This window comes from Cebus imitator, unplaced genomic scaffold (assembly GCF_001604975.1).
Source record: "Cebus imitator isolate Cc_AM_T3 unplaced genomic scaffold, Cebus_imitator-1.0 Scaffold117, whole genome shotgun sequence".
Classification (NCBI taxonomy): Eukaryota; Metazoa; Chordata; class Mammalia; order Primates; family Cebidae; genus Cebus; species Cebus imitator.
This window is the reverse complement of record NW_016107432.1, coordinates 476,365-489,334: the sequence shown is the minus strand read 5'-3', so window position 1 is coordinate 489,334 and position 12,970 is coordinate 476,365. Positions and strand designations below refer to the sequence as shown.

At 39.0% G+C, this 12,970-nt stretch overlaps 1 protein-coding gene across 5 annotated transcripts in view; it reads right to left on the bottom strand.

The window, feature by feature from the left end:
- RARS2 (arginyl-tRNA synthetase 2, mitochondrial) overlaps positions 1–12,970 on the bottom strand; it is an 84,797-nt gene that overhangs the window by 21,564 nt on the left and 50,263 nt on the right. For 4 of the 5 annotated variants that reach the window (XM_017538900.2, XM_017538902.2, XM_017538903.2 and 1 more), the window contains 2 exons: positions 9,635–9,718; positions 5,580–5,656 (listed from right to left, as the gene is read on the bottom strand). In XM_017538900.2, coding sequence (XP_017394389.1) covers positions 5,580–5,656; positions 9,635–9,718 — 161 coding nt within the window. The remainder of the gene's footprint in view (positions 1–5,579; positions 5,657–9,634; positions 9,719–12,970) is intronic. The other variant, XM_017538901.2, reaches the window with a different exon arrangement.

Here is a 12,970-nt window from a genome sequence, read left to right as displayed (position 1 = left end):
GTCTTGCTTTGTCACTCAGGCTGAAGTGCAGTGGCATGATCTCAGCTCACTGCAACCTCCGCCTCCTGGGTTCAAGTGATTCTTGTGCCTCAGCCTCCCAAGTAACTGGGATTACAGGCACATACCACCACACCCAGCTAATTTTTTGATTTTTTGTATTCTTTTTTTTTTTTAAGTAGACATGGGGTTTTGCCATGTTGCCCAGGCTGGTCTCAAACTCCTGAACTCAGGCATTCTACATGCATCAGCCTCCCAAAGTGCTAGATTACAGGAGTGAGCCATCACACCCACCCTATGTAACTTTTTAAAATATCAGTGCTAGGATACAGGCTAATGCATATTTTATTGGCATGATATTTATCTCTTATGAAAGGCTGCCCTTACATTTCATTGTCTGTGGTTACAAAATCTGTATTAATAGGCAATATGCAATGAGTCAAGTTCTATTAATAAAACCTACTGTAAAAAAAAAAAAAAAAAAAAAAAAAGTGGTTATATATGCTTAGAAATACTATTTTGGATATTAAGGTCTATTCAAATAGTTTAAATCTAGAAGAAAGCCTAAAAAGTTACTTTTAAAAGTATTATTAATATAGGTAAAAGTAAATGACACCCACATATCCATGATTCAGATTTAATACTTGTTAACTTTTACCGCAATAAATTACTTTTCAGCTGGGCACAGTGGCTCACGCCTGTAATTCCAGCACTTCAGGAGGCCAAGGTGGGCAGGTCACAAGGTCAGGAGTTTGAAACCAGCCTGACCAACATGATGAAACCCTGTCTATGGCAAAAAATACCAAAAAATTAGCTGGGCATGGTGGCACACACCTGTAATCCCAGCTACTTGGGAGGCTAAGGCAGGAGAATCACTTGAACCTGGGAGGTGGAGGTTGCAGTGAGCTGAGATCGCATCACTGCACTCCAACCTGGGTGACAGAGCAAGACTCCGTCATGGAAAAAAAAAAAAATTACTTTTCAATATAAGTGGAAAGGTTTTTTCAATGTATTGTCCAAAGCTTATTGCAAATGTTTTCCTGAATCACTTAATGTGAATTCTAAGTAAAAAATGTATTAGCTATTTAACAGCCAATTCAAAAGGGAAGAGGGAACTATAACCAGACGATTTCCCTGTTTTGTGACAAAAAAAAAAAAGAATAATTAAAAATTTCAAATGCTGTCCAACAAAAGTCCTAAGTCCATGTACAAAACAACCAGATGTCATGGGAAAAGAATGCTATTTGGTACAGAGAAAAACCAGTAGTGAAGCATATGCACCAAAACAGAAAGGCAGTAAATGACTGTGGGTGTTATATATTTTTATCAAAGAAATTCTGAAACTATCAAATAATATCATTTCCAACCTGGCTGAGAAACTGAATATACTGATACTGATTATAGTATAATTTAGAGAATACTAATCATAGTACAATTTAAAGGAAGTCAGGACATAAAATCTGCTACTGGATGGCCTAGGCCAAATTTAAAACAAATATGCCAGAAAGTTGAAAGTGCCAGAACGAAACTACTAATTGTATACCTGGTATAGCAACTCAGGGGATGAAAGAAACAAAAATGCTAGGTACACAATTAAACCAGTGGAAATCAATGGCTCATAAAGGCATTCTACAGTGCAGGTGTGGGGGCATTCACTTGCATAGAACACTCAAGAGCCAGCATACCTGTGCCAGAATCCAGGGTTTGGCCCTTGGTTTCCTTTGTAGTAAACTGTTTTAACAAACTAAGTTAAATTCTGACAAATGGTAATTAGTGTATTCTATAATAGTTAATTATTTCCTGGACAAACAATACATTTTATATTCCACAATTTAAATATAATTAGAGAAGGGGGCGAAAGAACTATAAGAGCAAATTCATTCAGACATTTACTTAATACTATGCAAGTCATAGTATTTAAGGTTGTGGATAAGGAAGATAAGGAAAACATGGTTCTTCCTCTCAAAGAGCTCAGTGCTAACTACAGCTTGATAAAGAAAAAAAACAAGTGTCCAGCCAAAGTTTTGAGAAAACAGATTTTCACAAATAAGAAAGAGTAAATGTAGATCATCTTAAAGTTTTTCTTCCAGGAAATCAGCCAATATTATTTACCAATACACCAAGCACTTTCCAAGCTTAGGATCACTATCGCTGACTTTCTGGTCACCTATTCTGGTTACCAGAAATAACGATGGGGCAGAGAGTCTGTATTACCACCTATGCCATCTGGGACACCGCGGGGCATGCAAAGGTATCTTTCAGTTAGTAAATAAATTCAGTTGTTGATTTTCAGATTTTCTTTTAGGAGCAGAATAACATCATTTATTAATATTTGCTTAAAGTTAAAAAAAAATTCCTCATTTATGCTAACAGTTTTTTTTGAAAGTAATCCAAAGTAGCAAATGTAATTTTAAAATGCAAACTGAGTCTATACAATTAGCATAAAGATATAATAACCTGGAGGCTGCCATTTTAGGCTTTGAATATTTTCTGTCCTACAAAAGGAGAAGGAAAAGAGCAAGTGAGTACTCTAATGGTCTTGTCTTCTACTACAAATAGCAAAGTGCATATATCCGACTTGCCTTCTTTTGTCTTTAAATGCAGTTGCCGGTGAGTCTATTAGGCAAAAGAACACTAATGAAAACAACACCATTATTACCGAACTTTTAAATTATTCATAGAAGTACCCTGTTGACCTTATTCCTTCCTTATGTGTACCTACCAGTAAACAACCTCTAACATAGACGTTGACCTTCCACTATTTTTTTTTTTTTTTTTGGAACGGAGTTTTGCTCTTGTACAGGTTGGAGGGCAATGGCATAATCTTGGCTCACTGCAACCTCTGCCTCCCAGATTCAAGCAATTCTCCTGTCTCAGCCTCCCGAGTAGCTGGGATTACAGGCATGAACCACCACGTCCAGCTAATTTTGTATTTTTAGTAGAGACAGGGTTTCTCCATGTTGGTTGAGCTGGTCTCAAACTCCTGACCTCAGGTGATTTGCCTGCCTCGACCTCCCAAAGTGCTGGGACTACAGGTGTGATCCACCATGTCTGGCCCACTATTTTTGAGTCTCTAAAGACAGGAAATTAAAGTACATAGAAAGAAATATATGCTTAGGTTTCCATGGAACTTGAAAACAGATTTTACTGAAATATTTAAAATATTGTACAGCCTCGGCAACATAGTGAGACTTCACCTCCACAAAAACCCCAGAAAACCTCTACCTATATTTGGCCAGGCACAGTGGCTCACATCTGTAATCCCAATACTTTGGCAGGTTAAGGTGGGAGGATCAACTGAACCCAGGAGTTTGAGACTTGCCTGGACAACATAGGAAGACACTATTGCTATTTAAAAAATAGCCTGGGTATGATAGCTCACACTTATAATCCCAGCACTTTGGGAGGTTGAGGCGGAAAGACTGCTTGAACCTAGGAGTTCAAGACCAGCCTGGGCAACACAGGGAGACCCTGTCTCTGCAAATAATAACAAAATTAGTTGGGTGTGCTAGTGTGCGCCTGCAGTCACAGCTACTTGGGTTGCTGAGGTGGGAGAATCACCTGAGCCTGGGAGGTCAAGGTTGCAGTGAGCTGTGACTGTGTCACTATACTCCAGGCTGGGCAACAGAATAGACCCTGTCTTAAAAATATATATATATTAAAAGATAAAAATACAATATCATAGAAAACAAAGGTTTACTATTTGCAGAATTACATAAAAACTTTTGAAGTGGGGCAGAAGAAACGTAACATAAAAAAAATAACTCTCACATGTCATGCTGCACTCTATGCTGCAATCAATGATACAAGGTATCCAAGCAGGTATTTGTATTTTAAGCATCATAGGGTGTCTATGTGGGCCTGGATCTCATGGAAGGTTTGTTAAGCTTGAGGTGACATTATTCAAGCGTAAAAATAAATAAATAAATACAGTAAAAACCCCAGGCACTAAGGGAACATGCTTTACTTATAGACAACCATAAAGAATTATTAATTTTTAAATTCCTGCCTATCAATAAAACTCTTAATGGGAAAGAGACGAAATCATTTGGTTAACATAATAAATCAAAATGCAGTCATTTTAAAGTGTAGTACAGGCATGGACTCAGGGAAAAATGACAAACCTTTGAAGGTTAGAACTAGAATATGTTTTTGTTCAATTTAATCACAAAGCAAGCTGCAGGGGAAAATCATGTAACAGAAAGGAAAACGATGAAGCACATCGTGGCTTTAGCTGGAGAAGTCAAGCATTATTTTCACAAGTGCTCTTTCTCAAACACAGGCTGAATATCTTTAGTCTGATCCTCTGATCTGTCACCAACATGGCTGACAACGTATCTATATTTCCATTGTGAGGCCCAGAAACAGCAGAGATAACAGGGACAATGAAGGGAAACACATCCCTGGAGATTGTTTGGACAGGAAGGGCTTTATTAATAAACTTCAGGAAGAACTGAAGATAAAGAAGCAAAGTACCCAAGGGACTAAATGAAATAAAGTAGATGGGCATTCACACTGAGCAAAAGCCAGGAAAATGAGGTGAAAGACACAAATGGAAAAAGCACACACAATTTCAGAGAGAAATACACGTGCCATCCCCCACACCAGAAAAAGAACAAAAATACTCACACTTTTCAAGTCTAACTGATATATAGTTATTACCATGAAAAAAGCTGCAGTACATATTAACTGACAGAAAACTGAGAAATTTTTGTTGAATCATTATCTTCCATGTTTATTCTAAAAAGATTCTACACCTGAAGAAATACTGTCCCAAATCAACTAAAATAGCATTGAAAAAAATCTCAGATTAGGAAACAAAATGAATAACCTAGTAAAATAAGTGCAACATTTTCTTTCTTTCTGAGACAGGGTCTTGCTCTGTTGCCCAGGCTGTAGTGCAGTATCGTGACCACAGCTCACTGTAGCCTTGAACTCCTGGGGTCAAGCAGTCCTCCTGCCTCAGTCTCCCAAGTAACCACGACTACAGGCACAGGAACCGTGCCTGGCTAATATTTTATTAATTCGTGGAGGCTGGGTCTCACTATGTTGCCCAAAATGGTCTTGAACTCCTGGTGTCAAGCAATCCTTCTGCCTTGGCTTCCCAAAGTGCTGGGATGCAGGTGTGAGTCACTGTGACCAACCAAAAGCAACAATTTCAATTAAGTTTTGGTTCCTGTTTTACAGAACATATTTTTTAAACCTCTGGGGGTCGGGTGTGGTGACTCATTCTAGCATTTTGGGAGGCAAAGGTGGGTGGATTACCTGAGGTCAGGAGTTCAAGATCAGCCTGGCCAACATGGTGAAGCCCTATCTCTACTAAAAATGCAAAAATATACTGGGTATGGTGGCACACGCCTGTGGTCCCAGATACTTGGGAGGCTGAGGGATGAGAATCGCTTGAACCCAGGAGGCAGAGGCTACAGTGAGCTGAGACTGTGACACTGCACTGCAGCCTTGGCAACAGAACCTGACCCTGTCTCTAAATAAATAAATAAATAAATAACCTCTGGTATTAAAACTACGTTACCAAGCTGCATAGAACTCTGAAAACAATTTGAAATGTTTTATTGCCAACTTACTTCAAAGAGATGCTGTAAAGGATTGGACTGCAGTTTTTCTTCATAGCCAAATAGTTGGAAGCCAGTTGCCAGAAGACCTACCATGATAATCCGTAAATAAAAATTATGAAGTTGAACAACAGAGAAACGGCATGACAGGGAATAGGCATAATTCCATAAAAAGAGCAACCTGGCCGGGCGCAGTGGCTCACGCCTGTAATCCCAACACTCTGGGAGGCCGAGGTGGGCGGATCACCTGAGGTTAGGAGCTCGAGACCAGCCTGACCAACATGGAAAAACCCTGTGTCTACTAAAAATATAAAAAAGTTAGCTGGGCATGGTGACACATGCCTGTAATCCCAGTTACTTGGGAGGCTTAGGCAGGAGAATGGCTTGAACCTGGGAGGCGGAGGTTGCAGTGAGCTGAGATCACGCCATTGCATCCCAGCCTGGGCAACAAGAGTGAAACTTTGTCTCAAAAAAAAAAAAAAAAAGAAAAGAAAAAAAGAGCAACCTGTCATAATTCTGTATCCTGAGAACTATTTTTTTTTTTCAGAGACGAGGTTTCACCATGTTGGCCAGGCTGATCTCGAATTCCTGACCTCAGGCGATCCACCCACCTTAGCCTCTCAAAGTGCTAGGATTACACTGTGCCCAGCCGTATCCTGAGAATTATTACAAAACACACTTTTACCTTCTATGACCCCATAAACTGACAAAAGTCAAATTCAATAATATTTAACCATGAATTCAACATACTGAATAGATCACTGAAATTAAGCTCATAGAAACCAATAGGTTATGAGCACATCAAAGGTATACTCTAGGACTAATTTATCTTTGTATTAACAGTGCTGAGCACCTCCCTAGTAGATATTAAAAACTAAACATTTATTAAGCAGCCACTCTGTTGAAGTGACATCATAATGCTAGTCCCTAGGCACTCAAAATTTATTTTAAAAATTCATGGAAAGTGATTTCAAACTTTCCTTTTAAACTTGTAGGTATTAATGCAAAGACAGCAATGGTTTTGTTGTTATATTAGTTCTTAAACAAATAATTGGAGGAATACAGCAAAAGGTAAAACTTGGAACATCCTTGATTATTTCTCAGGTTCAAGGTAGCCAAGCAACAAAATTCCTTCATTTGACTGTGTATAATTTTTTAGTCTTTGATGATAAATTCAGAGTTCAGGGATAGTGTTAATTTGAACCTATTAACAACAACAACAACAACAAAAAAAAAAAAACCCAAAAACTAAAGCTTGTAAACTACAAATTAAAATTCCTAGTACAATCTGGGAGTATATAGACTCTTCAGGTATTCTACATAAAGATGATCATAATTTCCATTTGAAAAAATACATGCGGCCTGGATCAAAAGCAATATTAATTTTATTGGCCAAGCGCAGTGGCTCACACCTATAATCCCAGCACTTTGGGAGGCCGAGGCAGAGGGATCACAAAGTCACGAGATCGAGACCATCCTGGCCAACATGGTGAGACCCTGTCTCTACTAAAAATACAAAAATTAGCTGGGCATGGTGGCACATGCCTGTAATCCCAGCTACCTGGGAGGCTGAGGCAGGAGAACCGCTTGAATCAGGGAGTCGGCGGTTGCAGTGAGCCAAGATCATGTCACTGCACTCCTGCCTCGCAACAGAGCAAGACTCCATCTCAAAAAAAAAAAAAAAAAATTTACTGGCTAGACATGTAATCCCAGACATGTAATCCAGACATGTAATCACGCCTGTAATCCCGGCACTTTGGAAGACTGAGGTGGGAGGATCACTTGAGATTAGGAGTTTGAGACCAGCCTGGCCAACACAGTGAAACCCTGTCTCTACTAAAAATACAAAATTAGCTGGGCATATTGGTGCATGCTTGTGATCCCAGCTACTGAGGAGACTGAAGCAGGATAATGACTTGAACCCAGGAGGCAGAGGTTGCAGTGAGCTGAGATCGCATCACTGCATGACAGCATGGGCGACAGGGCGAGACTCCGTCTTGGAAAGAAAAACAACAACAACAACAATTTACTTCTATAATTATATCAATTACCAAGCCTCAGATCAAAAAGGGTTTACTGATATACATTTTTCTATACAAGGCTCAGTAGTAAGTGGGATGTGACAGAACACAGGACACAGGAATATACAATACTTTGGAACTTAGGAACAGGAAGGATGATTTAAGCTCTATTCACTTTCAAGCAAGAGCAAATGTGCTTATGATTCAGGGTATTGGGAGCAGAGTGTGGAAAGATGCTCAGTGTTCCAAAACACAAAAATGAGAAAAGCAAAGGCCGATTCCATTTAACATTCAGCCTAATACATTTTCAAAACCTAATTCTGTGCTTAGAAACTGCCAACTTTCAAATGGGGATCGCTGAAACAGCAAAATTATGATTCTTTACAATGATGATTATAATGGAAATGTTGACAGATCATTAACCATAGCAGTCCTTTAGAGAAAAAAACTGCTATAATGAAATCCTGCAGCTAATATTTAATGAATACCCTAATCATATATTTGCTAATGCCTGTGAAATGTCTAAATCAGTCAAACTAATAAAAAGCAATGCCATCTATTAAATCTGACTGCTGAGCCTAGGGCCTAGGCCTCTGACTACCAGCTGTTGCGAACTACAGGTTGATTTTTTAAATGCAGGGCATGTATTCTGATTCTTCCACAGTGAATAGTAAGAGTACTGTTAACAGGTTCAAGGTCTACTTTTCTTGGAGTGCCTCTTATGTGCCAAGCACTGTAGATATAAAAGTCAGTCCATGCCTTCAAGGAACATGACTAGTAGGGTAGAGAAGCACACAAATAAGAATATAAGACAGGAGCCTTACCATATCTGAATAGGGCTGGATACTAGGAAATTGGTAATGTGAGAAGATGGGCAAGGGTGTGTTTGTGAGAATGCTTTATAGAAGTGATACTAGAGCTGTTTCTTGAAATACACATGGGGGTAACACAAGAGATTTTTTTAAGGTTTGTATTTCACATGTTACCCTGTTCTTTACCACCATAACAACTTAATTTATCTTGCCCTCTCATACCTTGATTACTGGTTTACATGAGTTAGGAATGGTTCTGAGTAAACTCATTATATGGGAGATAATTTGTGATACTTAACAGTCTGGATCTCACTCCTCTCTTTTTCTCTTGATGACTGGTTTACATGAATTAGGAATGGTTCTGAGCAAACTCATTATATGAGAGATAATTTGTGGCACTTAACTGTTTGGTCTCCTCTCTTTTTCTCTTTTCCTTTTGGACTTTCCTCACCCCATTCCTACCCTTCACCATAATAGTTAAAGGGGAAGCCCAAGTACATTTATCTTCTGGGCCACAGGCTATGATATAATAGTGGATCCTACTTCATGTAGGATGGCCCAGGGAGGCTGGATGTCCTCAGATTTAAAAAAGGCGGGCTGTGGTTGAGAAGGGTATATACTCACTTCTATATTTAACTAATAAAAGCAGGCAATTTCTCTTTATTAAAACCACAAAAGCCCAGATATCAGGTCTTACTCTGGATTTTTTTTTTTTTTTTTTTGAGACAGGGTCCTGCTCTGTCACCCATGCTGGAGTGCAGTGGTGTGATCATGGCTCACTGTAGCCTTGACCTCCTGGGCTAACAGGATCCTCTTACCTCAGCCTTCTGAGTATCTAGGACTATAAGGGCATGCTACCATTTCTGGCTAATTTTTTTGTATTTTGTAAAGACAGGGTTTCACCATGTTGCTCAGGCTGGTCTCCTAGTCCTGGGCTCAAGTGATCCACCCGCCTCAGCCTCCCAAAGCGTTGGCATTACAGGAGTGAAACACCATGCTTAGCCCAGGTCTTCTCTGAATGTGTGAAGTTACCTTTCCCAAAGGTAACTTGGGGGGTGAGAATTACTCAAATAAATAGAAGATTTTATGCAAAAGAGCCATTAGAAAAAAAAAAAAAAGATAGGACTTACTACTTCATCCAATGGGCTTCTGCCTATATTCTGTACAGAAGATAAAAGTTTTTAAAAATTAAATTTTACAATGAAATGAAAAATAATATCTCAAGGGTACTTACCAAACTGCATGCCCCAATCGCCAAGGTAATTTATTCTTATTACTTGATGTCCCAAAGCTTCTTTGAGATTTGCTATAAAATTTCCTAGTAATCAATAAAGTATACAGTTTCTCATTCTTGTTATCCATTTTTGACATAAGAACCATGTACTTCTCTATTATCAAATCACAAGTAGAAAATTCTTTTCAGAAAATTTACCAACTCAACGTTTTTTTACTAAAACATTCATCGTTGTGTTTTCATATATGTTACCGAAAGGGAGTAAGAAATTACTTGTAGAGCAGTTATTCCAAAGAATCTCACAATTTTCACAATAAAAGAACTTTCATTAACACTATTAATAGGAGCTGAGGACACATGTTAGAGTAACTGCTATTCTAGTCAATTCCAAGGACAGAAAAAAAAATTGGCTGGGAGTGGCGGCTCACACCTGTAATCCCAGTGCTTTGGGAGGCCGAGGCAGGCAGATGGCCTGATGTCAATGTGGTGAAACCCTGTCTCTACTAAAAATACAAAAGTTACCCAGATGTGGTGTCAGGCACCTGTAACCCCAGCTACTCAGGAGGCTGAGGCAGAAGTGCTTGAAGCCGGGAGGCAGAGGTTGTAGTGAGCTGAGATCTCGCTACTGCACTCCAGCCTGGGTGACAAGAGCAAAACTCCATCTCAACAACAACAAAATCTCACTAATTAACACGAAATATATAATTTGTCTGTGCCCTAAGAACTGAAGCCTCACTGTTGTATTTTCCTTCTTTGTTTTCTAAATAGTTTATTCTATCTCCTTCTAATCACTAACATCTATCCTCTGCATGCCTGCTCCCTAACAGCAAGTGAATCTAAAGCCTTCACCTTCCCATACTGCTGATGCTGGTTTCACACTCAACATCGATTCCGCTTTCCTTCTTTTGTGCCCTCATCTACTGCCAAGGCTGAACCTAAAAAGTACAATTCCCAGAGTCTCTTGTGGTTAGAGTTCCAGAAGTCGTCTAGGTTTGGGCAATCAGATACAGTCTGTGTAAGATTTGGAAGGGGAGCTACTTCTATTTTTACGGCAAGCACAGTTGTGGAGGCTTTGTTTTTTTGTGGCACCATGAACAGAGGCCCTAGTATTCTACAATGACCTCCAAAGAAATTGAAAGCATACGGGTCTGCCTCTTATGCCTAAAGGATTCTAGATGGTATGGCAGGAGTAGTGGCAGTTTATTGACCATTGCAGTGGCAGCATGGCTCTAGAGCAGTGGAAGTGATTACAGAAGAGGCAGGAATTCCCTTGATGACACAGTTCTATCGTGCAGTTTTGGGAGTTACTTATGCCAGCTTAATCCAAAGCTTCTGCAGCCCTCCCAACAACTTTGTAAACCATTCAATATCCTATAATAAATCCCCTTCTGCCTTTCCTAAGAATGGATTTTGTTTTTCGCAAATAAACCCTCATCAATACCCATACCTGACTTAAACTACTGCAGCTATCTTCTTTTCCAGCTTCCCTACTTCTAGACTTTCCCAATCTATAAAGTCCCAGCAACTGGACGACCAGTTTCTCCAGCTGGTATACACATGGCACATTCCTATTTTTTTCTTACCCCTTGCTATCTCACAAATCCAATTAAATGTCTGAACCTAGATTTCCAGAATTAGACTGCTTAATTTCAAATCCTGGCTACAATACTTTGGGATCTTGAAAGTTACTTTTGGTATCTGAATTTCTTCATCCATAAACCAGAGTCAAGAGCATTTACCAAACTCGGCTGTTATAAAATTGAATAATATAATACATGAAGGCACAGCATGGTAATTTTTCAAATATTATGTCTAACTCATCCATTTTCAACTTAGAAAACAACTTTATTATATGCTACCCATTATTTACTCACTCCTATACTTTTGACTTACTCACATAGCTTTTTTCATATTGTATGTTTCTTATACTTTTTCATAAAGTCATTTCTTCTCTTAAAATGCTGCTCAAGAACAATGAGAGCTGACCCCACAACAATGTATGCCACAAGTACTAATTTCTCCATTCTGAAAAGTATTGAAATTCAGGTTAAACGACTTTCTCTTAAGCATGTAATACACAGATTTCTAAATTGGAAGTGAAATTAGATTGAGATAAACTCCAAATTACCTTCCAATTCTAATATTATATAATTTTAACTTCAGTTTTTAAATTGACCTGCTGCATGTCATCTGTTAAATAAAAACCGTAAGTATATTACACATTGGAGCATTATAACAATGAAGTAATATGTTGTAATCTCTCTTTATTGAAATTATCATTTATTTATTTATTTATTTATTTATTTATTTATTTTTTTCTCTTTGTTCCTTATTACCAACTTTATTCTTATTTCCAACTCCCCAAAAGTAACCATTATCATGAATTTTGTATCAATCCTTCCACATTTGTGCATGGACATACACACCCATGAAAATGATATACTTTTGTTATTTACATTTTTAAATTTACACACATATCGTACTATATATAAGGTACCAGAGCCTGTGTGTTTCATCTAATAACAACTTTTTAAAAATCTATCCATCCGACCTAAATCAGATCAAGTAAAAAATAAATAGGCTAGGCATGGTGGCTCATGCCTGTAATCCCAGCACTTTGGGAGGCCGAGGCGGGCAGATCACGAGGTCAGGAGTTTGAGATCAGCCTGGCCAACATAGTGAAACCCCATCTCTACTAAAAATACAAAAATTAGTTGGATGTGGCAGTACACACCTGTAGTCCCAGCTACTTGGGAGGCTGAGGTGGGAGAATCGCTTGAACCCAGGAAGCAGAGGTTGCAGTGAGCCGATATTATGCCATTGCACCCCAGTCTCAAATTTATTTTTGAGACTCCATCTCAAAAAATAAATATAAATTAATAAATTTTTTCCCCATTTATTTATTTTATTGCATTTTAGGTTTTGGGGTACATGTGAAGAACATGAAAAATTGTTACATAGGTACACATGTGGCAGTGTGATTTGCTGCCTTCCTCCCCATCACCTACATCTCGCATTTCTCCCCATGCTATCTCTCCGCAGCTCCCCACCCCCCATCGTCCCTCCCCTATTTCCCCCCAACTGACCCCAGTGTGTAGTGCTCCCCTCCCTGTGTCCATGTGTTCTCATTGTTCAACACCCGCCTATGAGTGAGAACATGTGGTGTTTGATCTTCTGCTCTTCTGTCAGTTTGCTAAGAACGATGGTTTTCAGGTTCATCCATGTCCCTACAAAGGACCCAAACTCAGCGTTTTTGATGGCTGCATAATATTCCATAGTGTATATGTGCCACATTTTCCCTATCCAGTCTATCGTCGATGGGCATTTGGGTTGGTT